Source organism: Microtus pennsylvanicus, chromosome 11 (genome assembly GCF_037038515.1).
Source record: "Microtus pennsylvanicus isolate mMicPen1 chromosome 11, mMicPen1.hap1, whole genome shotgun sequence".
Classification (NCBI taxonomy): domain Eukaryota; kingdom Metazoa; phylum Chordata; class Mammalia; order Rodentia; family Cricetidae; genus Microtus; species Microtus pennsylvanicus.
This window is the reverse complement of record NC_134589.1, coordinates 68,013,639-68,039,662: the sequence shown is the minus strand read 5'-3', so window position 1 is coordinate 68,039,662 and position 26,024 is coordinate 68,013,639. Positions and strand designations below refer to the sequence as shown.

At 39.8% G+C, this 26,024-nt stretch overlaps 1 protein-coding gene across 2 annotated transcripts in view; it reads left to right on the top strand.

The window, feature by feature from the left end:
- Positions 1 to 26,024, top strand: part of Aff4 (ALF transcription elongation factor 4) — an 84,327-nt gene that overhangs the window by 50,800 nt on the left and 7,503 nt on the right. For both annotated transcript variants that reach the window (XM_075992668.1, XM_075992667.1), the window contains 14 exons: positions 1,451 to 1,499; positions 5,566 to 5,620; positions 7,791 to 7,828; positions 8,192 to 8,354; positions 8,964 to 9,881; positions 13,796 to 13,884; positions 14,759 to 14,999; positions 19,396 to 19,490; positions 20,572 to 20,635; positions 20,735 to 20,871; positions 21,113 to 21,184; positions 22,280 to 22,373; positions 23,889 to 23,932; positions 24,955 to 25,175. In XM_075992668.1, the coding sequence (XP_075848783.1) occupies positions 1,451 to 1,499; positions 5,566 to 5,620; positions 7,791 to 7,828; positions 8,192 to 8,354; positions 8,964 to 9,881; positions 13,796 to 13,884; positions 14,759 to 14,999; positions 19,396 to 19,490; positions 20,572 to 20,635; positions 20,735 to 20,871; positions 21,113 to 21,184; positions 22,280 to 22,373; positions 23,889 to 23,932; positions 24,955 to 25,175 (2,280 nt within the window). The remainder of the gene's footprint in view (positions 1 to 1,450; positions 1,500 to 5,565; positions 5,621 to 7,790; positions 7,829 to 8,191; positions 8,355 to 8,963; positions 9,882 to 13,795; positions 13,885 to 14,758; positions 15,000 to 19,395; positions 19,491 to 20,571; positions 20,636 to 20,734; positions 20,872 to 21,112; positions 21,185 to 22,279; positions 22,374 to 23,888; positions 23,933 to 24,954; positions 25,176 to 26,024) is intronic.

The window sequence follows — 26,024 nt, the reverse complement described above, 5'->3', positions numbered from 1 at the left end:
CCCAAGTGCAGGGATTAAAGGCGTAAACCACCATTGCCTGGCCTTGACAGTGGTTTTTGAAGCAGGGTTTCACTGTGTAGCCCTGACTGTACTCAGAGACCCTTCTGCCTCTGTCCTTGGAGTGCTAGGATTAAAGGCATTCATCACTGCACCCAACTTTGACATGATATGCTCAAAATAGCTAGCTATAAACCAAAACTTTTTAGTTTTCTCTTAAGAATATTGTTTCAGCCGGGCGGTGGTGGCGCACGCCTTTAATCCCAGCACTCGGGAGGCAGAGGCAGGCGGATCTCTGTGAGTTCGAGACCAGCCTGGTCTACAAGAGCTAGTTCCAGGACAGGCTCCAAAGCCACAGAGAAACCCTGTCTCGAAAAACCAAAAAAAAAAAAAAAAAAAGAATATTGTTTCATTATTTTTGCTTTACCTTCATTTACTTCTCCAGTGTTTAATTATGGCAGACAGGATCATAAACTTCATCTATTTTTTTATTACTTTATATTTTTCACTGGATTTATTTATTCTTATTTTTGGGGGGGTAGTCCTGGCCCTGAGCTACCTCCCAGGGTATAACAGCTGTGCCAGTCATTAGTTGGTCATTCCCACAATTTTTTTTACCATCTTTCCCCAATACCTGATTTATTTTCAATGTTTTTCAGTATGTATTTTAGTTTATTCTTTTACAATATTAAAACCATGTTACATGAAATAATTAAAGTTATTTAATTAGCCTTCTGCTAATGGACATGTGTTTTGTTTCCCAGCTTTTGTTGTTAAAGCTGTGCTTTTATAATACTGGATGTGGTGATACTCACTTATAATTCTGACTTTGGGACAGCTGAGACAGAGAGATTGCAAGTTCAAGGCCAGTGCAGGCTCTGCATTGTGAATTTGGGCCAACCTGGGCTGTGTAATGAGATCCTATCTCCAGAAAATATAAATAAATCCATATTATTATTAATATCGTGTCTATATGTGTCTGTGAGCATTCCTCCAGATACTGGATAGATTCCTTTCTTTGAATAATAGATCAGTAGCAGGATAGTTACAGCATTTTTTTTATATTTATTTATTTATTTATTATGTATACAATATTCTGTCTGTATGCCTGAAGGCCAGAAGAGGGCGCCAGACCTCTTTACAGATGGTTGTGAGCCACCTTGTGGCTACTGGGAATTGAACTCAGGACCTCTGGAAGAGCAGACAATGCTCTTAACCGCTGAGCCATCTCTCCAGCCCCCGATAGTTACAGTATTGATAAGGTAATGTGAATGCATTGCCTTCTAAAATGACTGTGCAAGATCATTGCTTATGAGAATGCCTGTGTCTTCTGACCACTGTGTGCAATGTATTTATTTTGATTTATATTTTTGAAAAATAGACATTTTATATAGACATTTTATAATCTAAATAACCAATTTCAATTGCTCACTTTTATATCTTTTTGTTTTAGAAAGATACAATGCTTCTGCTAAAACATCAAATGGACACCAGTCAAAATCGTAAGTTCATTGCTTAATGAGTATCTTTTTTCCCTAGAAGTTATCTATAGTAGCTGGATATTTTAAATGCTATAAATATTACCCTTTTGCTTTTTATAATTTTAAATTAACCATTTATTTTGTATGTGGATATGTATGCATGTGGAAGTCAGAGGACAACTTGTGGAAGTCATTCTCTGACCTGGGCTAAGTTCAGGTTGTTGGGTATAGTGGCAAGCTGAGTCATTTCATTGAACTCTGCTTTTCAATGTGAAATCAGAGGCCTTGTGCATGATAAGCTCACACTTTACTATTGAACTACATACATCTCCGTACAGAAACACTAATGTTTGTGGCTGACATAAGCTACCTGTAAAAGTCCAGAGAGTACATTGTAGAGTTTATGTCCTACGTACTCAGTTTTGTCATAAACTATAAAAGCTATATAGATCACAGACATGGCTGTGTTCTATCTAATAATACTAACTTTGTTGTTTTGTTTTTTGAGGCCAAATTTCATGGTATCTGGGCTGTAGTCAAGCTCACCATATGTGTTCAAGACTGACATGAACTTGGTCCTTTTGCCTCTACCTCCCAAGTATTCAGATTATATATAGGCAAATACCTGGGTTTTCTCTTTTTTGTGGTGGTAGAAATCCAGGTTCTTTCACATGTTAGGCAAGTATTATACCAATGAGCAATATCTCCAGTCCAATTAAAATTTATTTACAAAATGGCAGTGGAAAACTGGCTATGGAAATATAAAGCATGAACTCACAAAGGGATAAAAACCAATTTATTAAGGGGTGCAATGAAAAGAACAAACTCAACAAATACAAAGTAAGTTGGAGAAGTGGCATGACTGGTCTCCAACCACACCAGGCACAAGCCAGAGCAAGAGAGCAAGCGCCTTTCCCCTCGAGCTTATCAGTCCTCACGGAGCACACAAGGCCACGTCTTATAGCCACTATACCCAAAGCTATTGGTGGAATGAATTCCCACAACAGAAGTACATGTCTATAATCCTAGCATACAGAAGGCTGAGTCAGGAGGACTGTCATGAATTTAAAGCCAACCAGAGCTACAAAGCAAGTTCAACCAATCTGGGCTATATATTCTAATACCTTTTCTAAAATAGCAAAAACATGTTACAAGCATCTTAAAAAGGTAAAAGGAAAATAAAGAACAAACAAATAAAAAACCAGTGGCCTAGGTTTGCTGTGCAGGCCATGGTTTGCCCACCTCTACTATGAGTTCACAGTTTGTGTGTGTGTGTGGTTTTTTTGAGACAGGATTTCTCTATACATTCCTGACTGTTGTATATTGTAGGGCCGCTTGTTTGTTCCCAGCTGCTCAACCCCTAAATAATCACACAGAAACCATATTATTTAAATCACTGCTTGGCCCATTAGCTCTAGCTCCTTATTGGCTAACTCTTACATATTAATTTAACCCATTTCTATTAATCTGTTTATCGCCACATGACTGTGGCTTACTGGATAAAGTTCCCGTGTTTGGGCCGGGCAGTGGTAGTGCACGCCTTTAATCCCAGCACTCGGGAGGCAGAGGCAGGCGGATATCTGTGAGTTCGAGACCAGCCTGGTCTACAAGAGCTAGTTCCAGGACAGGCTCCAAAACCACAGAGAAACCCTGTCTTGAAAAACCAAAAAAAAAAAAAAAGTTCTCGTGTTTGTCTCTGACAGGACTACATGGCTTCTCTCTGACTCCACCCTTCTTTTTCCCAGCATTCAGTTTAGTTTTCCCTGCCTACCTAAACTCTGCCCTGCCTTAGGTCCAAAACAGTTCTTTATTCATTAATGGTAATACAGCATACAGAGGGGACTCCCACTTCAGCCTAACTCTTATATATTAATTTAACCCATCTCTGTTAATCTGTGTATTGCCATTTGGCTGTAGTTCCTGGATAAAGTTCCTTCCAGTGTCTGTCTCTGGCGGGGCTACATGTCTTCTCTTGACTCCTCTGCCTTCTTTTTCCCAGTATTCATTTTAGTTTTCCCTGTGTAGCTCTACTCTGTCCCATCAGGCCAAGTAAGTTTTTATTCATTAAGCAATAAAAGCAACATATATACAGAAGAATTTTCTACATCACCTGATTGTCCTTGAACTCACTCTATAGACCTGACCGACCTCAAACTCAAAGAGATCTACCTGTCTCTGCCTCCTGAGTGCTGGATTAAAGGTGTGCGCCACCACTGAATGTTTAATTAAAAAAAATGTGTTAAAGATAGAATTCTTCTTAATAAATCTTCCATTTAGCCACCAAATGCAACATAGTTTATATTATCTTTAAGTTTTCATATTTTTATTATATTTTGTAGGTAGAATCAGAAATATGTATCATAGTAGAGGTTGGTGTATTACATGATAATAAATTACATCTAGAGAGTGAGTACTCGAACTCCTGAGATCACAGGTTAACTCAGTGATTACAACAAAGTTCCAAAGAAATAGCCATTAGGTTGCTTCCTGTGCCACAGCGACAGACCACAGCGCTAACCTCAACCGAATAACCTCTTCATGTAACAAAAGGAGGACTAGGAAGGAAATACATGAATAAAAACAACTTCCATGCCCTGCTGAGAAACTCACTATATCCCTGTCATCACATCTTTATGCCCCAAACTAATAGTGCCTGTCTGCTACATATGGGCATACCACTTTGGTTGCTGAGGAAACAAAAACATGCTGCACCTAGAGCAGCGTTGTAAAGGCTTTGACATACTCACATATGTAAACAGGTTCCTTGAGCTGCCATTATTAAATCATAAGGGCTGAGAGAATTCAGAGCAAGTACATTTTCTTTACTGGAAATTGGTCTTTTAGCTATGTTAAACCCTTGTTCAAAAGAAAACTTTTTAAAAATTTCGTTTACTGAACTAATTTTAAAACACTTCTCATATGATCATCTGGTTACTTATTTCCAGGTGATTTGTGTGTTATGTGTATTTTGAATTTGTGGTCAGATTTAGAAATGCAGATTAGGCTTTGAGGGGAGAGTGCAAATAGTTGCTGCTGTGAGAAGACCTCTTTCTGCTGACTGAAGACTCGAACCCTTTAAACAGGAGGGTAATGAAGAAGTAAGTATTTTTAGGTGCAGAGCTCTCAAACTTTACGTGAATTTTTCTTTCATGTAAAAAAAGCAACAAAATACAGAATGTTTTGTGTTACTCAGATTTTAAATCTAATAATTTTGAACTTAAAGAAAACTTAAACCTTTGATTTTACTTTCAAAACAAGTTGTAGAAATTATCAGCTTATCGTATTTATATATTTTTAATTCAGCTTGAGTTTCGGTGAAGGAAGATTTGCAACTTGGATTTAAAAATTCATACACATTCATTTCTTACTCAAAATTCTTCTGCTGATGTCGCTTGTCTTCATAGCAAGGCAGTTATGAACCAGAACTTTGACTAGGGAAATTGTGTTAAGGTTTTCAGTTATCTGATCCAGAAGTACTCAGTTCTTTCTCTTCATGGACCATGGAGACAAAAAAAGGGATTGCTTGATGCTTCAATTTTATCTTGCTTCTCTTTAGGAGTCATTATCTAGTAGACCAAAGCTTTATTAATTGTTTTAGTATACATGCAGGTGTACAATTAGAGACATGTTTGTTGTAACAGGAGTGTGTGTGGGAGTTTATCTAGAAAACAAGATTGAATGTTTTACTTATGGGATTAGAAGTGTTGTTCTTTTCATGACCACTGCTCTCTTTGCAGAACACTAAATTTTGCTTTCTTTAATTTTTATTTTTGTTTTATGAGACATGGTTGTTCTATGTAGCCCTGGTTGCCCTGAAATTCGATCTGTTGGCCAGGCTGGCCTCAAACTCAGAGATTCACCTGCCTCTGCTTCCCTAGTGCTGGGATTAAAGGCATGCACCACCACCACTGCCCAGTTTAAATGCTTTTACTAGAATGTGAACACATGCAAACAGGAGAGAGAGTGTGTGTGAATATGTGTTTCAATTTTTGGCTAACATAATGATTATTTTTAGAATTATTGTTAAGTTCTTAGTACTCTGGCCTGCTGTGATTAATTAATGCTCCTTTCTGCCTTTTCCCTCTAGTATGTTAAAAGATGACTTAAAACTAAGCAGCAGTGAAGACAGTGATGGGGAACAGGTGTGTCTGCTATGCAATCTGTCAGTCCTTTATATGACTCTTTCACTGTGTCTTAGCTCAAGATCAGTACCTTTTCCTGTAAGCTCTCTTACACTGGATGATTGTAGTCTTTTCTGAAATGTCTTTAAGCTTCTTTTTTTGTTGTTTTTTGTTTTTAGATTGATTTTTTTTCTTAACATACATACATTTAATTCGTTTGTTTGTTTCTTATTTATTTAATTTGGTTTTTCAAGACAGGGTTTCTCTTTTATCTCTCGGGCCTATCCTGGAACTCACCAAGCTGGCCTCGAACTCACAAATATCTTTCTCTGCCTCCAGTGCTGGATTAAAGGTGTGTGCCACCACTGCCTGGCATTTTTGCTTAACATTTATTGTGGACCAGAACATAATTTGAAGCAGGAGATTATTTATAAGAAATATTTATGAAAATTTTAAAAATGTTTATTTTTTTTTTATATGTATGGATCTTCTAGAACTGGATTTTTTTCTTTCTTTCTTTTTTATTACTTAAAAAAATACCAATCCAAATTCCCACTCCCTCTTCTCCTCCCAGTCCCCTTCCTCTCCCTCCACAGACTCTCCCCCCACCCCTCCAACCCTAAGGGAGTGCCATGAACCCTGCCCTGTGGAAAGCCCAAGGCCCTCCCTACTACATCTAGGTTGAGCAAGGTTTACATCCAAAGAGAATAGGATCCCATGTAGCCGGTATATGCAGTAGAGACACATCTCAGTGTCACTATCAGTGGCCCCTCAACCTGCCCCATCTGTCAACCCCCTTCAGAGGGGCTTGGTTGTTCCCATGCTTGCTCACTCCCATTCCAGTTGGAGTTGGTGAGCTCCCAATGGCTCAAGCAAACTGTCTCAGTTGATGACCCCCTCATGGTCTTGAATTCCTTGCTCATACTCTCACTCCTTCCACTCTTCAAATGGTGCTGGCATAACTGGATATCAACATGTAGAAGAATGAAAATGGATCCATATCTGTCACCATGCACAAAACTCAAGTCCAAATGTATTAAAGACCTCAATATAAATCCGATCACACTGAACCTGATAGAGGTGAAAGTGGGAAGTAGTAACCTTCAATACATGGGCACAGGAGACCACTTCCTAAATAAACCCCAGTAGCACAGACAATAAGAGCATCAATAAATAAATGGGACCTCCTGAAACTGAGAAGCTTCTGTAAAGCAAAGGACACAGTCAATAAGACAAAAAGGCAGCCTACTGAATGGGAAAAAAAATCTTCACCAACCCACATCAGACAAAGGACTGATCTCCAAAATTTATAAAGAACTCAAGAAATTAGACATTAAAATTCTAAATAATCCAATTAAAAAGTGGTATACTGAACTAAACAGAGAATTCTCAACAGAAGAATTTCAAATGACCAAAAGATACTGAAGGACATGTTCTCCTTCCTTAGCTATCATGGAAATGCAAATCAAAACAACTTTGAGATACCATCTTTTTTTTTTATACATCTTTTTTTATTGATATTTATCGAGTTCTACCTGGAATTGGAATTACAGCTGGTCGTGAACACCATGTATGTACTGGATCCTCTGTAAGAACAGTCAGTGCTCTTACTGATTAGCCATCTCCAACCCCAAACTTTTTTAAGTCTTATTCTTTTTTTTGTTGTTGTTGTTTGGTAGTAGTAGTACTCCTGGGGTTTGAGCTAGGCAAGTACTATTTAAAAAAAATAAGAAGATTATTTATTATGTATGCTGTGTTCTGCCTTTAGGCCAGAAGAGAGCATCAGGTCTCATTACAGATGGTTGTGAGCTACCATGTGGTTGCTAGGAATTGAACTCAGGACCTCAGAAGAGCAGTCAGTGCTCTTACCCTCTGAGCCACCTCTCCAGCCCAAGTACTATTTGTTTACATAAAAACAGGATCCTGGTTTGTTCTTGTTTGTGGTGTTTTGGTTATTGGTTTTATTTTGAGGCAATGTTTCACCAAGTGGCCCAGGCTAGCCTCAGTCTCATGATCCTGCTGCTTCCACCTTCTGAGTGCTGTAGTGTTCTGTTTTTGTTTTGTTTTGTTTTTTTTAATCACTGTATTAAGTAAATATTGATGCTTGTGTTAGAGAAGCCATTTTTTGTTGTTTTAGTTCAGGCATTCATATTATTAGTCATTTCACCGATTTCTTATGCTTCACTTTTAGGACTGTGATAAGACAATGCCAAGGAGTACACCAGGAAGGTAGGGAATGAAATCCTTTTATTCTGTGGTTGTCTTGTTTTGATAGCTGAGACTAGGTTGATTTAAAATCGTGGGGTATCATAAGTGGTCTTATAAATAATACCAAATGTGATGGTGGTTGTATAGTTCTATTAATTAAAATTCATTAAATTATGTACTCAGACTGGGTGAATTTTAAGGTATGTTAAAAGTGAGTATTATTAGGTGAGTGATGCGTTAGAAACTTTTGGGAGATGTCTATTCATTTGTAATGAAGTTTTGTGTTCCTTTAAATGTAATAGCATATGCACACATCGTAACCAAGATTTGGGTGGGTTTTGTTTTTAAAGGAAACTTTTGTCATTTCTATTTTATCTCCTTCAGTAACTCTGAACCGTCACATCATAATAGTGAGGGAGCAGATAACTCCAGGGATGACTCAAGCAGCCACAGTGGATCTGAAAGCAGCTCTGGCTCTGACTCGGAGAGTGAAAGTAGCTCCAGTGACAGTGAGGCAAATGAGCCCTCACAGAATGCATCTCCTGAGGTGAGGGGGGCTGCTCCCATAGCCCTCAAGTTCTTTCATGATATCCATTCAGCCCATCACTGCATATTTTGATCAAAGGCAGTTGAACCATGTATCTTATAGAAAACCTAAACCATTTTGGTTTCCTTATTATTTTAAAAGCTTTTTTAAAAATTAGGATTTAATCCTTACTTTTGCCTCTTAGCAGGGAATTTATATTATTGTAGTTACTGAGAACGAACTGTATCTCATGTTGTCTCATTGCACTGTAGATTGGACAGTGCAGCTGAAAGTCTCCTGGTACTGACATCATCTTTACTCTCTAGAATGAAGTCATTTGCAATAGTACCTTTCAAATTGAACTCCTAACTGGAATATCGGTTATTTAAAGGCCATTTGTCATATGCTGTTCATGGTGTCTCTACCTGTAATCACTCAGGAGGCCAAGTGATTAGAGCTAATAGTATTTTACCTGTGCTTTAATCCTGGCAGAAACTTGACAAACAAATGCTTGTTAACGTAAGCATTATTCTTTTTCCTCTTACTTGACTTTATAAAGAGGGGGAGAACTGGAGTATTGGGAGGAAAAAACCCTACATTTATGTTATTTCTCTGTTTTTTTTTTTTCAGCCTGAACCACCACCAACAAACAAATGGCAACTTGATAATTGGTTGAACAAAGTGAACCCACATAAAGTATCCCCAGCTTCTTCTGTAGACAGTAACATCCCATCGTCTCAAGCCTACAAAAAAGAAGGTCGAGAACAGGGTGCCGGGAATAACTACACTGATCCTGGAGGGCCGAAAGAAACAAGCTCTGCTACTCCAGGACGAGACTCTAAAACTATCCAAAAGGGATCAGAAAGTGGGCGTGGAAGGCAAAAGTCTCCTGCACAGAGTGACAGCACCACACAGAGGAGAACTGTAGGCAAAAAACAACCCAAAAAAACTGAGAAGTCAGCTGCTGAAGAGCCCCGGGGAGGCCTGAAGATAGAAAGTGAAACCCCTGTAGACATGGCTGCCAGCATGCCCTCCAGCAGGCACAAAGCAGCTACCAAAGGCTCAAGAAAACCCAACATCAAAAAGGAGTCAAAATCTTCCCCTCGACCTATAGCAGAAAAAAAGAAATACAAGTCATCAAGCAAATCCTCCCAGAAATCTCGGGAAATCATAGAAACAGATACCTCGTCCTCAGATTCAGATGAAAGTGAGAGCCCCCCTCCTTCCTCCCAGACTCCTAAGTACCCCGAAAGCAATAGGACTCCTGTCAAGCCCTCCTCCGTGGAGGAAGAAGATAGCTTTTTTCGGCAACGAATGTTCTCTCCTATGGAAGAGAAGGAGCTTCTTTCCCCACTCAGTGAGCCCGACGACAGGTATCCACTCATTGTGAAGATCGACCTGAATCTCTTGACTAGAATACCGGGAAAGCCTTACAAAGAAACAGAGCCACCCAAGGGGGACAAGAAAAATGTGCCAGAAAAACACGTGAGAGAGGTGCAAAAGCAAACCTCAGAAAAGGCTTCCAACAAAGGCAAGAGGAAACACAAGGTTTGTAAGGGGCTATGGTTCTTATGGGGTTTCTTTGTTGTTGTTGTTTTAGAAATAATTTTGTTTCAGCTTTCAATGTACTTAAACATCTTAATATTAAAACACTAGTTTTTTTTAATAGTTTTTATTTATGTTTGTCTGTGAGTATATGCTCTGTGTGTATCTGTCTGTCTTGTGTCTGTTTCTGTGTTTGTATGTAGACTCATGCCTGTGTATGTTTCTTTGGAAGCTGGTAGAGGGTGTCAAATTCACTGGAGCCAGTTACAGCTAGTTGGGAGCTACATGACTGGTTACTGGTTATTGGTCCTGCTGGAAGAAGAGCAAGTGCCCTAAACTGCTGAGCCATCACTCTATCCTCAAGTACTTGCTATTTTGCTTTACATACATAGTCACTGTTGCTGGGTTTTGTTTTGGTTTGGTTATTTTGAGACAGGATTTCTCTATGTAACGGTCCTGACTGTCCTGGAACTCTCTCTTATAGCTCAGGCTGGCCTTGAACTCACTGAGATCTGCTGCCTCTGCCTCCTGAGTGCTGAAATTAAAGACATGCGCCACCACCGTCCAGCCACTGTTGCTTTAAATTATAGTTTGTATGTATGTGCGGTGTGTGCACACACCACAGTGCATATCTGGAAGCCAGAGAATAGCTGTGGGAGTCAGTTTCTTTCTTCCTATCATGTAGATCCTGGGGCTTGAACTCAGGTTGTCATACTTCACCTGCAGAGATAACTTGCCAGCCCTATTTGTTCATTTTTAGATACAAGTATCTGAAATGCTATGGAAATATAGTTTGTGGATTATGAGCTATAAGGGAAAATGTAATTGAGTGCAAGGCCTTCCTGAGACTATATAAGTAAAATGCTCTGTCTTCTCAAGTAAAGCAAGATGATTTTTCACATAGTCAAGATCTGGAGTAGGTGGCGCATGCCTTTAATACCAGCACTCAGGAAGCAAAGGCAGGCGGATCTCTGGGAGTTCGAGGCCAGCCTGGTCTACAAGAGCTAGTTCCAGGACAGGCTCTAAAACCACAGCGAAACCTTGTCTTGAAAAAAACAAAATAAAAACAAACAAACAAAACAAAAAAAAACAACAAGACCCCCAAGATCTGTAGTGGGAATGTAATGTTGTTGGGCCCTAAAGCCCCACCAAGGAGGAGGTCGCCCCAAGAGACACTCTCAGCGTTGTTGATGCAGTAGCAAAAGGAATTTTTATTTTGCAGCTGCGGCAGAGGTCCCTCAGCCTCAAGAGGAGAAGGACCCCTGCTTTGTCTATTATAGGCTCTTTTAAAAGAAAAAAAAATCCACAGAATCAAGGAGGGGGTAGTACAGAATCAAAAGGGAGAGTCCAGAAGTCATTTGTCAACTATTTTGACTAGTCCATTTAACAGTCAGCTAACTTTAATTGATCAATGCTATGGCGGTTGCTGGGTTGGTTGAACAAGGAGGAACACTTGCAGGTAATCTGCAGGTCATCTCACCCCAGTTCCAGAGTCTGGGTCTATTGAAGAAAGACTACAAAGGGGATGGAAAGTACTCAAAGCTCCAGTGCACGCGTGGTTGGTTACCAGGGTCCCTTGGTTCTCAGGAAGGGGGGTGCAGTACTGCTAAGGTGCCCCAAACTCTTTCAATGTATGTATCCTTTCCTGTCGTACATTCAGGTCAAGCCATACTTTATTACTAGCCTAATGTAAGCAAAACTGACTCATTATTTTGTGACATACACATCCTTGAGAATTTCACCCATCCACTATACACCTATGTGCCTAGGTTTTTTCCATTAACATAGGTCAGTACTCAGAACATTCCCTGTGGTGCAGTGGTAGAACTCTTGCTGAGCATGTGTGAAGTCCTGAATTAGCTCCAACATGGGAAGGAAGTTTGTTGGCACATAACCTAGTCTCATCCCTATAAACTTTTAAGATAATTTAAAGACAAAGCTTAGTATATAAGGTCAGCTTTATGTAGAGCCTGTGTATACACCATATTATGCCTGGTGCCCAAGGAGGTCAAAAGAGGGTGTTAGATCCCCTGGAACTTGAATTAGAGATGATTGTAAGCTACCATATAGGTACTTAGAACCCAGATTCTCTACAAAATCAGCCAGTGACTTTTAACCACTCAGATACCTTTTCAGCCATTCCCCAAGAATTAGGATTATTTAAATGTTATCTTGGTGAAGTGTCAGGGCAGTTCCATGAGGTTATGCTGATAATACTGGGAGAAGACCCTGTCACTGGTAAGCAGTCGGTAGGTGACTTTTTCTCATGGCTTCATTTATCTGAATTTACTCTTGGTGGCAAGCAGACTTCTATTACAGTAGGGGTGGACTATTTGTTTACATTCTTGTTTCTTTACTACATTCACTTATGGAAGTAACATCAATAGTAGTTAGACTTTCCACTAGTGATTCTGCCAAGACATTTTTCAGAGATGAAGAGGCGAAGCTGTTAGTAAGTAGCAGTACGTTCATGTGCTGATGAAATTGTAGAGTTGGAACTTCCACACAGTGCTAGTAAAATTGTGAGATGCAGCTACTTTTGGAACATAGTTGGCAGTTTCTCGAAAAAGCTGAATTTACAGTTACCTTTTAATCTACCATTTATAGGTCCAGGTATATATATATATATATTGGTTTTTCAAGACAGGGTATCTGTGTAGCTTTGGTGGCTGTCCTGGTACTAGCTCTTGTAGATCAGGCTGGCCTGGAACTCACAGAGATCCGCCTGCCTCTGCCTCCCAAGTGCTGAGATTAAAGGCGTGCGCCACTCCCCTATTCTCCCAGTCCCCTAACCCCGCTTAGCCCAGGTATATATCTAAGAAAGTAATGGAGCTGGGCGGTGGTGGTGCATACCTTTAATCCCAGCACTTGAGAGGCAGAGGCAGGCAGAGCTCTGTGAGTTCGAGGACAGCCTGGTCTACAAAGTGAGTTCCAGGATAGCTAGACTGTTACACAGAGAAACCCTGTCTCAAAAAAACCTATTATTGTAGTGCCATTAGTCAAAAACTGGCTATTAACTGATCAATAAATAAAATATGTTATAGCTATATAATGGAATACTATCCAACCATAACTGATATGAATCATTAAAAGAGTATATTTAAGCCAGGTGGTGGTGGTGCATGTCTTTAATCCTAGCACTCGGGAGGCAGAGGCAGGCAGGCAGATCTCTGTGAGACCAGGGCCAGCCTGGTCTACAAGAGCTAGTTCCCGAACAGGCTCCAAAACTACAGAGAAACCCAGTCTCGGAAAAAAAAAAAAAAGAGTATATTTAAAAAGGAGCCAGGTAGCAAAGATCCCATTATATGATTCCTCTCATGTGATGTCTAGAAAGACCATGTGTGCATATTAAAGATTATCATGGCCTTGGAGAAGAAGTTGTGAACTGACTGCTGACCTGAGTGTCTTTGAAGGATGATAAAAATGTTCTAAAATTGGGCTGGAGAGATGGCTCAGAGGTTAAGAGCACTGACTGCTCTTCCAGAGGTCCTGAGTTCAATTCCCAGCAACCACATGGCTCACAACTGTCTATAATGAGATCTGGCGCCCTCTTCTGTCATACTGGCAAATATACAAACAAACACTATGTACATAATAAATACAGAAAATTTTTTTAAAAAAGTTCTAAAATCGATTGTGATGATAGCTGTACAATTCTGATTAACTAAATACCTTAGAATTATGTGCTTTTAAAGGGTGGATTTATGGTTTGTGAGTTACATCTTGGGTGGATTTATGGTTTGTGAGTTACATCTTGATTATATTTCTGTGAATCTGTCTGACCCTAGAATTATTACATAAAAGAGATAGCCATCTAAGACTTTAGGGAAATCTGGTATAGTGTTTAGGCTGTATAGATCCAACATAGGACACACTTATCATGCTTAAGATCTACTACTGTTTCTCTTTTTGTCTAGAATGATGATGATAACCGAGCCAGTGAGAGCAAAAAACCCAAAACGGAGGACAAGAACCCATCAGGCCACAAGCCATCCAGCAACAGAGAGTATGTCCCCAAATCATGTTGCATACCAGTATTGGCCATTTGTTGTTGGGTATTTTTTTTACATACTTCAGAGTATTTCTTTTAATGACCAAATGTCATGTACATTTATGCACATGCGGAAGTAGTAAGTTAAGAGCTTTGCTTTTAGCTGATAGAAATGGGAAGTATTTACTCTCTTCTCTTTTTTAGTGAGGTAAGAATATATCCCAGTTAGGTTACTATTGCTGTAACCTAAAAGCAGCTTGGGGAGGGAAGAGTTTACTTGGCTTATGTTTTCTCATCACTTCAACTGCTCATCACTTAAGGAAGTTAGGACAGGTACTCAAACAGGACAGGAACCTGAAGGCAGGAGCTGATGCTGGGACAAACAGGATAAGAGACCATAGAGGGGTGCTGCTAACTGGCTTACTTGCTTTCCATGGCTTGATCTGGCTGCTTTATTATAGAACCCATGACCACTAGCCCAGGCATCATCCTCAATGGGCTGGGTCCTCCCATATCGACCACTAATTAAGAAAATGTTCTATAGGCTTGCCTACAAGTCCAGACTTATCGAAGCATTTTCTCAGTTGAGGTTCCCATCTCTTAAATGATTCTTGCCTGTGTCAAGTTGCCATAAAACTAGCCAGCACAGAATATTTATTGTATGGGGTTGTTCAGGCAGTGGGCATTATTGTAGAAAAGAGAAAACAAGTCAATGGGGGCAGGTGGAGGAAGAAACAAGATGACTTCTTTATGGAATTTACGCTCTTTTTGTTTTGCAATCATATGAAGAATGTCGTTGCAAATTTGCCTTAAAAGCTAGTGAAAAAGTGGAAAATACTTCACTCCTATATCACTCTGCAGAAATGAGGACATTTATTTTGTTTGGCAGGTCATCTAAGCAGAGTAGTACAAAAGAAAAGGACTTGCTGCCTTCACCTGTTGGGCCTGTTCCTTCAAAAGATTCAAAACCAGAGCATGGCTCTCGGAAGAGGACTGTCAGTCAGTCTTCTTCCTTAAAATCCAGCAGCACCAACAACAAGGATAATAGTGGCAGCAGCAAGAATAGTTCCTCCACTTCAAAGCAAAAGAAGACTGAAGGGAAGGTTTCCAGCAGCTCCAAAGAGACCAAGGTATGGTGGTGGGGCTTGAGCCTTTGAAAATCACCCTGCCATGTCTTCCTCCGGGTTGTAAACATCATCTATTAAGGTTGCAGGCCTGTTTTGTTTTTTAAAATGAGTGACTGTGTGTGTATGGACAACTTTTAAGAATTAGTTCTCACTTTTCATCTTGTTGAGGCAGGATCTCTCAAATTTCTGGGCAGTTTCCCTCTATAGGAATAGTAGAGTTGTAAATTATGCCACCACATGTGGCTATTTATTTATTTATTGAGGTCTCACTATGTAGTTTTCCTTGGCTGGCCTGGAACTCAAAGGGATCCACTTGCTTCTGCCTTTTGAATGCTGGGACTAAAAATGTGTGCTACTACACCTGGCTTCAAATGGTCATCCTTAACATAGCAGTGATATAGTTGAATAACCTTGGTGTTTATAGATGGAGATTTGGGTCCAAAAAGGTTTTTCAAGGCTGGGCTTTAGTAGACCTCAGTATGTTTATGATATTATCTTTTTTTTCCCTTAAGACCAGATCTCACTATGTAGCATAACTTGGATGTGTAAAAAACCTGATCCACCTGTCACAATCTCCCAAATGACCAGGTGATTCATCTGCTTTCCAAACTGTCCCATTCAGGAACAAGTTCATGACATTACAATATTAGAGTGAAAGTTAAGAAGATTAAGTTTTTTAAGAATATAATGTACTGGAATTTTGTTAATTGAGTAAACAAAAATTTGGAAATCAATATTCTAGACTGCTATAGGCTGTTATGACTATTAAATGTGTTGATTAAAGATTTTAAATTAAGCCAGACGTGATGGAGCACACTTTTTCGGGCGATATCTGTGAGTTCAAGGACAGCCTGGTCTACAGAGCAAGTTCCAGGACAGGCTCAAAAAACAAACAACAACAACAACAAAAATATTTATGTTTAAGGGCTGGAGTGATGACTCGATGGTTAAGAGCACTACCTATTCTGTCAGAGGACCTGGGTTCAATTTCCAGCATCCACATGGCAGCTCACAATTGTCTATAACTCTAATTCCAGGGGATCTGACAAATTGTTCAAACAAACCTTTAAAAAGCTTTTGAATAAGTTAAATTATGTACTTTTCAAGCTGTGTTGTACAAATGGATTTCTCTCTAAACAAACATCCTATTTCTTTACTAACTTGGGGAGCTCACCCAGCATCCCAAGGGCACTGAGTGTTCTATTGCCCTCCTTCACTGTTCTATTTTTACCTGCTTACTAACTCTTTCTCTGTTTTTCTTTTTTCTTTTTGGTTTTTCAAGGCAGGGTTACTCTGTGTAGCTTTGGAGGCTGTCCTGGAACTAGCTCTTGTAGACCAGGCTGGCCTCGAACACCCAGAGATCTACCTGCCTCTGTCTCCCGAATGCTGGGATTAAAGCATACATCACTACCGCCTGGCTGAGATCTTCTTGCCTCAGCCTCCTAAATTCTGGGACTATAGGCAGGCATACTCTCACTTTACCATTGGTTTGTGTGTTTGGTTGTTTTCATTTTACCTCTTTTTTTTTTTTTTTTTGAGACAGAGTTTCTCTGTGTAACAGCCCTGAGTGTCTCCCAAGTGCTGGGATTAAAGGCGTGTGCTACCACGGAACCCTATAGCAAATCTTAGAATGGGTATTCACATTAGAGTCATTGAATTTTTCCAGAGGAAGTGAAGTCTAAAGAAAGCCTAGAGTTAAGAGTAGAACTTAAGTAGCTGACTTACTCACTTAGCCCTTTGCTTACTTCTTCAGCCAATTGCATGATGTTTTCTTCACAGGGTAACCTATAAGTATTCAGTCAATAATGTCTTAGCTGTTGTAGCATGAGTAATAAAAACCCAGAGACAGATATTGGGGTTCAACCTGAAGATCAGAAAACCAAAGCAGCCAAGCCACTAGAGAGCTCTTACCTCTATGAAATCTTTTTTTTAAATATTTATATAAATTTATATAAAATTTATATAAATTATATATACAATATTCTGTCTGTGTGTATGCCTGCAGGCCAGAAGAGGGCGCCAGACCTCTTTACAGATGGTTGTGAGCCACCATGTGGTTGCTGGGAATTGAACTCAGGACCTTTGGAAGAGCAGGCAATGCTCTTAACCACTGAGCCATCTCTCCAGCCCCCCTTTATGAAATCTTCAGACTGAAAGAGAGCCAGTTCCTGTCTCATCCCACCTTATACTCCTCTCTAGTGCTGGGATTAAAGGTGTGCACCACCACTACCTGGCCTGTATGGCTGACTAGTATGTGGCAGTTTTGTATTCTATTTTCAGGCAAGTTTTATTTATTAAAATACAAATGAAATATCACTATAAGCTGATACTGTCAGTAAGCCTTTATTGTTATAGAAATATATACAAGTAGTACATTGATGTTGGTTTAGAAGAGACAGATAACCACTTGGTATGGAAAGAACAAAGCTAAGAACTTTGCAAATTAAATTGGAATTTCACCTCAGCTATCTAGTGAATTTATGATTGTATTAGTTAGCCAGAGTTGCCATGGTATCACCACAGCCTGGTAGTTCTAGAAGCCCAGTACCAAAGTTTGCACATTATCTTCTCAGAGCAAGGGAAGAGCTGAACACTAGTGCCCCACCGAAATGACACAGCTGTCATATTTTTTACTCTCTTTTGACTTTTTGTCTCTTTTTACTCCAGGGTATAGTATTGCCTCATATCTCAAGGAGTAGTTTTCACCCCAGTACTCAGATGCTTTTTGTTTTGTTTTGTTTTCATTTTAAATTGTGAGTATGTATCTTTGTATTTTATGTAGACATGAGTATCTACACTTGGAAGCTATAGGTATCAGATACCCTTGGAGCTGCCGTTATAGACAGTTTGTGAGCTGCTGGGAAACAGACTCATGTCCTCTGGAAGAGCAAGAAGTATTCTTATTCACTGAACCTTCTTTCCAGCTTCTTAGATTAGACTACCTTAAAACAATGACAACAGAAAAACTAACTAACCGTAATGCTTATTTCGTAGATTAGTTGAAGGATAACAACCGTACTGAGTAGTTAACTAGGCCTTAGTAATAAACCTTTGTTCTTGTTTTGTTTCTTTGTTTGAGACTGGATCTTACTGTATAGCCCTGAGTGACTTGAACTTGCTGTGTAGACCAGGCTGTTCTTGAATTTAGAGAAATCCTCCTGACTGAGTGTTGCAATTAAAGGCATGTGCTACCACACGTAATATGTGTTTTCCTGAGTGGTACTGCCCTCTAGTTTTTTGTTTTGTTTTGTTGTGCTTTTTTTGGGGGGGGGGGGCGGGTATGTGCATCTGTGTGTTCATGCATGTATGCAGAGGCCAGGGGAGGGCCGTAGTTATCATTTCCTACTGAACTTTATCATGTTTGTTTGTTTGTTTGTTGTTTTGAGACAGGGTTTCTCTGTGTAGACCTGGCTGGCCTCAAACTCAAAGCGATCCGCCTACCTTTGCCTCCTAAACGCTGGGATTAAAGCATGTACTACCACCACCTGGCTAAAGTGTTTTCTTCTTAAATGCTTTAAAAAAAAAAAATTATGTGGCTGAGTGGTGGGTGGTGCATGCCTTTAATCTCAGAACTCAGAAAGCGGAGGCAGGTAGATCTGTGAGTTCAAGGACAGTCTGGTCTACAGAGCAAGTTCCAGGACACACTCCAAAGCTACACAGAGGAAAACAAACAAAAAAATGTGCATGTATAAATGTTTTGTATGCATGTTTGTGTAATATTCACTACTAGTGTGCCTGGTGCCCACAGAGGTCAGAAGAAAATGTTGGATTCCTGGAACTGGATCAGGTGATTGTGAGCCACTCTGTGGGTGCTTGGGACTGGCCCTAAGTACTCTGTAATAGCAACCAGTGCTCTTAACTGCTGCGCCATCTCTCCAGCCCTTTATTAATTCTTTGAGACAGAGTTTCTCTTTGAACCTGAAGCTCTTCCATTTCAGTTACTTGTTGAACTTAGAATCTCATCCACTCCCTGAATGTACCTGTTTTTTGCCTCACAGCTCTAGTGTTACAGGAATGTACAGCCATGCCCAGCTTTTACGCAGGTGCTGGGGATTTGAACTCAGGTTCTCTTGCTTCACAGCACACGTGTTAACCTACTCAGCCATCCTACCAACCCACTGCTGCCATTTTGATACCCAGTTTCTGTCTTCCTTATGTTTTAACAAGTACCTAGCCTGAGTGCCTTGCATGTAGTAGATATAAGAATAAATATTTTGGTTGTATAAAATGAACCCAATCTGTTTTAAGTATTATGGAATTTAATAACAAAGAAATTTGAAGACTGTAGAATTTTGCTTCTGTTTTAGCAGTGCTAAAACAGTGGCTGAGGAGGTGAGATTAGCTTCATTTTTAGTCTCCTGACAATTTTCAATGTAGCTATATATATTCTTTTCATCAGGAAAAGGCTCCAAGTAGCTCCTCTAATTGCCCTCCATCTACACCAACTCCTGATTCTTCGAAGCCTCGGAGAACAAAGCTTGCCTTTGATGACAGGTGAGGTAAATTTTGTGGGTTTTTTGTTTTGTTTGTTTTTTTGTTTTGTTTTGTTTTGTTTTGAGACAAAACATAGCTGACCTGGAGCTCGCTGTGTAGACCAATCTGGCCTCAAAATCTTAGAGATTGACCTACCTCAGCCTCCTGAATACTGAGATTAAAGGTGTGCAACACTGTGCCGGCTGTAAGGACATAAATATACTTTTGTGTGTGCATTAAGAAATTCCAATCAGCATATAAGAAATTCATTTGAGCCGGGCGGTGGTGGCGCACTCCTGTAATCCCAGCACTTGGGAGGCAGAGACAGGCGGATCTCTGTGAGTTCGAGGCCAGCCTGGTCTACCAAGGGAGTTCCAGGACAGGCTCCAAAGCTACAGAGAAACCCTGTCTCGAAAAACCAAAAAAAAAAAAAAAAAAAAAAAAGAAATTCATTTGAATATGTCAGTTCTTATAGGGTTAATACATCTATTTGACCTACAGAGTATTCAGGTTTTAACTTGAAAAGCATCTTTTGTTTGGTTTGTCAAGACAGGGTTTCTCTGTGTTTTTGGATCCTGTCCTGGAACTAGCTCTTGTAGACCAGGCTGGACTCAAATTTACAGGGATTTGCCTGCCTCTGCCTCCCAAGTGCTGGGATTAATGGCGTGCACCACCACCTTCCGGCTAGTCCAGCTACTTTTTAACAACCAGTGGCTTACCAGAGACAGGAAGGGTATGCTTCCTAGAGCTGCTGCCGCCGCCAATGCACTGTGGATTACAGAATCTTCTCAGATAAGAGTGTTACTTTCTCTTGCCTTCTTTTAGACGGTACTTCTCCTACCTGCACCCTATATACTTTTGATTTTATAAAACAACTTAAATAAGTTAGTGTTTAATACTAGGGGACTTGATCTCTGTGTGCTTCAGTAGATTTGCCACAGTAGCACATAATTTATGCTCTTAATCTCTATATATTGCTCAGAACACTGAAATGTTTGAAAATTACTCACTTCTTGAGAATGTGAAAGCTGTAAGATGCGAGATTAACTTACTATCTTAGGAAATGTTGACTCTTTGTTTATAAAGAAAATTTATTTTGCAGAAATTACTCAGCAGACCATTATTTACAAGAAGCAAAAAAACTCAAACATAATGCAGATGCTTTGGTACGTAAATGTTCTTCCTGATGTGATTTGTTAGGCTGCTGTGTCCTTCCTGTTTTTTATCCTTGCACTGTGTCTTTACTCAACACCGTTCTCCTTTAGTCTGATAGGTTTGAGAAAGCAGTATACTACCTTGATGCTGTAGTGTCTTTCATTGAGTGTGGGAATGCATTAGAGAAGAACGCTCAGGAATCCAAGTCCCCATTCCCTATGTACTCAGACACGGTGGAGCTCATCAAGTAAGTGGGATCTCGGCGTTTCAATGGAGTAACTTTATCATTTGTTATTGTTATTTAATTATCTGATTAACTGAATATTGTGAACTGGGAAGATGTGTAGTGTTCCATTTTCCTTAGGGAAGAATTTTAGTGGGTGCTTTATTTAGGTCTGATTCTGATATTTTGAGAATATAGGAAGTTGTAAGATCAAGGTGAAATAGCCTGTTCTTTTTGTCGTTCATTTTCTTATCTCAACTCATAGATATACTATGAAACTAAAGAATTATTTGGCACCAGATGCTACAGCTGCAGACAAGAGACTCACAGTACTTTGGTAAGTGTTGTGTATTTTTGCTGGGTGACAAACAGTCCTTGATGAATTGTGCTGTGTGTGCTTTTTTGAGTATTACCCTTGACTCAGTCTTCCACAAAATCTTTTCTTAGCAGTCAAACAGGAAATTTCAGAATCCCTACTGAAAGATTTTAGCTCCTGTCATTCTCTGGTCCACAGTCCTCTTGATGAAAGTGCTGGAGTGGTAGTGATATTAGAACCCTCCATGGAGTCAAGGGCAGCTTTTCTAGACTCTCCTTTCTATATGTGCTCCTGCTGCTTTGTCTCAGAGAGAAGTCATCTGTTCACTTATTCGAATTGCATACTTGACCATGCACTGTGTTTATACTAGAAATGCAGCTCTGGACTGAGTCTGACATCATACTGCCCATTATGGAGTCTATACTCCAGTGTGGAGAGACAGAAACTAATCAATCATGTGAATATATGAACACACCTTTGATCCCAGGAGGCAGAGGCAGGTGGATCTCTGTGAGTTTGAGGCCAGCCTGGTCTAAATATAGCTAGTTTCAGGACATCTAGGAAGACATAAAATAGAGACCCTGTCTCAAAAAAAAAAAATCCTCTTATTCTGTAAAGTAGAGGATTGGGAGACTTGTTCTGGAGGTTACAATGTAGGCAAGGACTGGATGGTGGGAAAGAATGGGAAGAAAACTCTTAAAGAGCAGATAGACCAGTAAATGTGAGAGTGGGCTTTAGTGGGTATGTGGACAGGAGCAATAATTATGTGGGCTAAACTGTGTGCTTGAAGGTTGGGATGTTCCATCATACTTGTAATATTAATGTTTCAGTTTTCTACTTTCAATTTTTAACTTTTTAAAAGTATTTGTGTTACGTTGGTGTAGTTTTAATTTTAAATGTCAATGCCTAATGGGATGTTAGTCCTAAATTTCTTAGTTACTTTCCTTTCCTTAGGGTATGTTCCATATTAATCTGACCTTGTGGTTTTGTGTAAGAGGTAATGCTGACCCTAGGCCATGGTTGCTCGCATGAAGCCAGTTCTTTATTTCTATACAATAAAAAGATTGCTTGTACATGTAGCCATGTCTAAATACTCTGCCCTTTCCCATTGCCTAGCCTGAGATGCCAGTCATTGCTGTACCTGAGACTGTTCAAACTGAAGAAGGAGAATGCTCTGAAGTACTCCAAGACGCTGACTGAGCACCTTAAGGTAAATATGTGTAGCAGTCTGTTGCCTAGGATACAAAATGTCAAACTAACTACTGCCTGAAAATTCTCAGATATGTTTGTGCTTTCTTGGAAAAGCCTTCAAATGTGTATATTGGATTACAGATTTTCATAACTGTATATAACAGCCCATATCTATACTCAGAAATGTTCTTTTCATTTTCACTTCCACCCTTCTTCAGAATGTTATTTTGTATTGTTTTGTTCATTACATTACTAGGGATTGAACCCAGATCTTGTACATGCTAAGCGAGTGCTTAGCCACAGAACTACACATCCAGCCCAGACAAAGTTATTGTCGTTTCCTAAAATGTCTTTTTTTTTTTTAATGTCAAGCCAGTAGCATATAGATTATCCACAAATCCTGCTGTAGTTAGGACTTTAGAACCCCTCCATAACTCACTGTTGCCTACAGGCACAAGGTCTGGTCTCAAATATCTCTTATTCCTTGCCTGAACTCCTCCTTAAACAACCTAGATGGGGCATGTGTGTTCTATTTTCTGTCTGTCTTTGTATATAATAAGGCTCATTTCCCTGTGTCTTTTTTGTTTCCTTTCATCCATCTCTGTTACTCATTGTTGCTTTGTATCATCTTTGAAATCTTCTAGAACCTAACTTTCACTTAATAACTTTTTTCTGTTATGCATTCATACCCATACACACTTTGTTGCTTTTAAATGTTTATTGTTGTTTTTAAAGATCCATTGGGCTGGAGAGATAGCTTAGTGGTTAAGAGCACTGACTCCTCTCAAAAGACCCAGGTTTTTCATGCGTTGGTAGTGCATACCTTTAATCCCAGCACTTGGGATACAAAGGCAGATGGATCTCTGTGATTTTGAGACCCAGTCTGGTCTACAGAGTGAGTTCCCAGGACAGCCATAACTACACAGAGAAACCCTGTCTCAAATACAAAGACCCAGGTTCAATTCCCAAGATCCACATGGCTGATTACAACTGTCTATGTTCCACAGGATCTGACACCCCCTTCTGGCCTTTAAGGATACCAAGCAAAATGCCTGTACAAAAAAAAAAATTAAAACATTGAAAGATTTATTTGAGAGAGAGTGAGTGTCCATCCATTTGTTCCCAGAGGGCAGAGGAAGACCTAGATTTTCTGGAGCTGGAGTGAGCTAGAGCTACCCAACTTGGGTTCTGGGAACCAAACTTAGGTCCTCTGGAAAAGCAACTGCTGGGTTTTTTTGTTTGTTTGTTTGTTTGTTTGTTTTGGTTTTTCAAGACAAGGTTTCTCTGTAGCTTTGGAGCCTGTCCTGGAACTAGCTCTTGTAGACCAGGCTGGACTCAAACTCACAAAGATCCGCCTGCCTCTGCCTCCCGAGTGCTGGGATTAAAGGCATGCGCCACCACCGCCCTGCGATTATAAACTCCTTAAGATCAACCCTAGCCCATTACTTTTGATGATATCTAGTGTCTTAAAAGTTTATATATGTGTGTGTGTGTGTATAATATTGCTGTTAAACAAATTTATTTTTCCCTGCAGAATTCTTACAGTAATTCTCAAGCACCTTCACCTGGCTTGGGGAGGTAGGTACAATTTTGTTCTCTGAAATATTTTTGATGAATTTATTTATGGATCAGAGTAGAATAGATAACAAAGTGACTGATACTTTTAAAATATTAAAATCTCTGGTAAAGTATTTAAAATTTTTAATTTTTTGATGTTTATAATTGAACCAAAGGCTTTTTGCAGGCTCTTCCACTGAGTTATGGCTCCAGAGAAGTTTTTTAAGTTATTCTTTCCTATTTTAGTAATTTAAAATATAATGAACATAATTTTTAAAACGTTTGAAATGAAACATGTCACCTATAGATGTCAGGCTTGGTGGCAGCCCTTGCCCCTGAGCCATCTCACTAGCCCCCAGATATCTTGAGATATCTTGAGTTTTTAATGGTACCTCAACTCTCAGTTTGATTTCAGAGTTATTTAGATTTGTTACAGTGTTTTTGTTTTTGCTTTGTTTTTACAGGGTTTCACTGTAGCTTTGGAGCCTATCCTGGAACTAGCTCTTGTAGAGCAGGCTGGCCTCGAACTCACAGAGATCCACCTGTCTCTGCCTCCCAAGTGCTGGGATTAAAGGCGTGCGCCACCACCACCCAGCTTGTTATGGTGGTTTTAACTTCACTCAGATCTTAGCATTGCCAGAGTATAGTGGCATGGGTGTGATTTATCTTCCATTCCCACATAGACTCCCCTCTCACTATACCCCAAAATGAAACAAATGCCATGCAATTTTTTACATTTTCTGAGTCTATTTGTTGAGTTCTTGTATTGATGTGAGTTGACATTCCTTCTTATTTTCCTTTGTCTACCAATCCCCAGGGCTGAGGTAAAACCCAGGCCTTTTGCTTACTAAGCAAGCACTCTTTTACTGAGCTATGTCCTCAGCCTTTTTAATTTGTCCTTTTGAGACAGGATTTCAAGACCTGTATGACCTTCCAGCCTGTAGTGTCCTAATTTTGTAGTGCTCACTATGTGCATGTGAATAATCATCCCCTCTCTCTCTCTCTCTCTCTCTCTCTCTTTCTCTCTCTCTCTCTCTCTGTAGCAAAGCTGTTGGGATGCCTTCCCCTGTCTCTCCAAAGCTGTCACCGGGCAATTCTGGAAGTTACTCTTCTGGGGGCAGTAGTGCTTCAGCAAGTGGTTCTTCGGTGACTATTCCACAGAAGATCCACCAGATGGCAGCAAGCTACGTCCAGGTTACATCTAACTTCCTCTATGCCACTGAAATTTGGGACCAAGCTGAACAGCTTTCCAAAGAACAAAAAGGTTTGTTGGGCTCTGAATAAACTTTGAGGATGGAATTGTTAAAAGAAACTTCTATGATTTAGTTAATTATGTGGAGAACATTTACTTTATCTTGTGGTTGTAGAAGGAATCATAATCAGTTTGCTAATAACCTTCTTTGATTAGTCACATACTAAATATGACATTGATTAAAAATACCCTTGGGTTGTACATGGCTCCCTGTTAGATTTCTTGCCCAGCATGCATAAGGCCCTGGTTTTGGTTTCTAGTATGAAGGACAGGGAATAGATGGACTTATGTATGGGAAGGGACTCAGACAAACCACTCTTGTGTAAACTGGTTACACAAGCTAAAATAGAAGTAGTTCTTGGTGTAAGACAAAGATGCATCTATTCTGGCATGTTGAATGTAGCTCAGTAGGCAGCACCTTGTCTACCATCAATTTTTCCTTATAGTCTCAATATACCTTAATATAATAGCTGGGTCTGCTAGATGGCTCAGTGCTTGCCACCAAGCCTGAATTCAAACCCTAGGACCCACTTGGTGGAAAGAGAGAACTGGCTCCCCACAGTTGTAGTCAGAGGCTGCTCATTTGTTTCCCGACCTCCCAGACTCAAAATAATAACACAGAAACTGTATTAATTGCAATACTGTTTGGCCAATAGCTTCAATGTATGTCTAGCTAGGTTAATCTTAAATTAACCCATTTCTATTATTTTGTATTTTACCCCAAAGCTTGTGGTTTACCCTTACCAACGCTTCTTTCTCCAGTGGCTATATGGCATCTCTCTGAGTCTGCCTACTCTCTCCTCCTCTATCTGCTTGGAATTCCTGCATTGCTTTACTCTGTTAAGCCATTGGCCTAAAGCA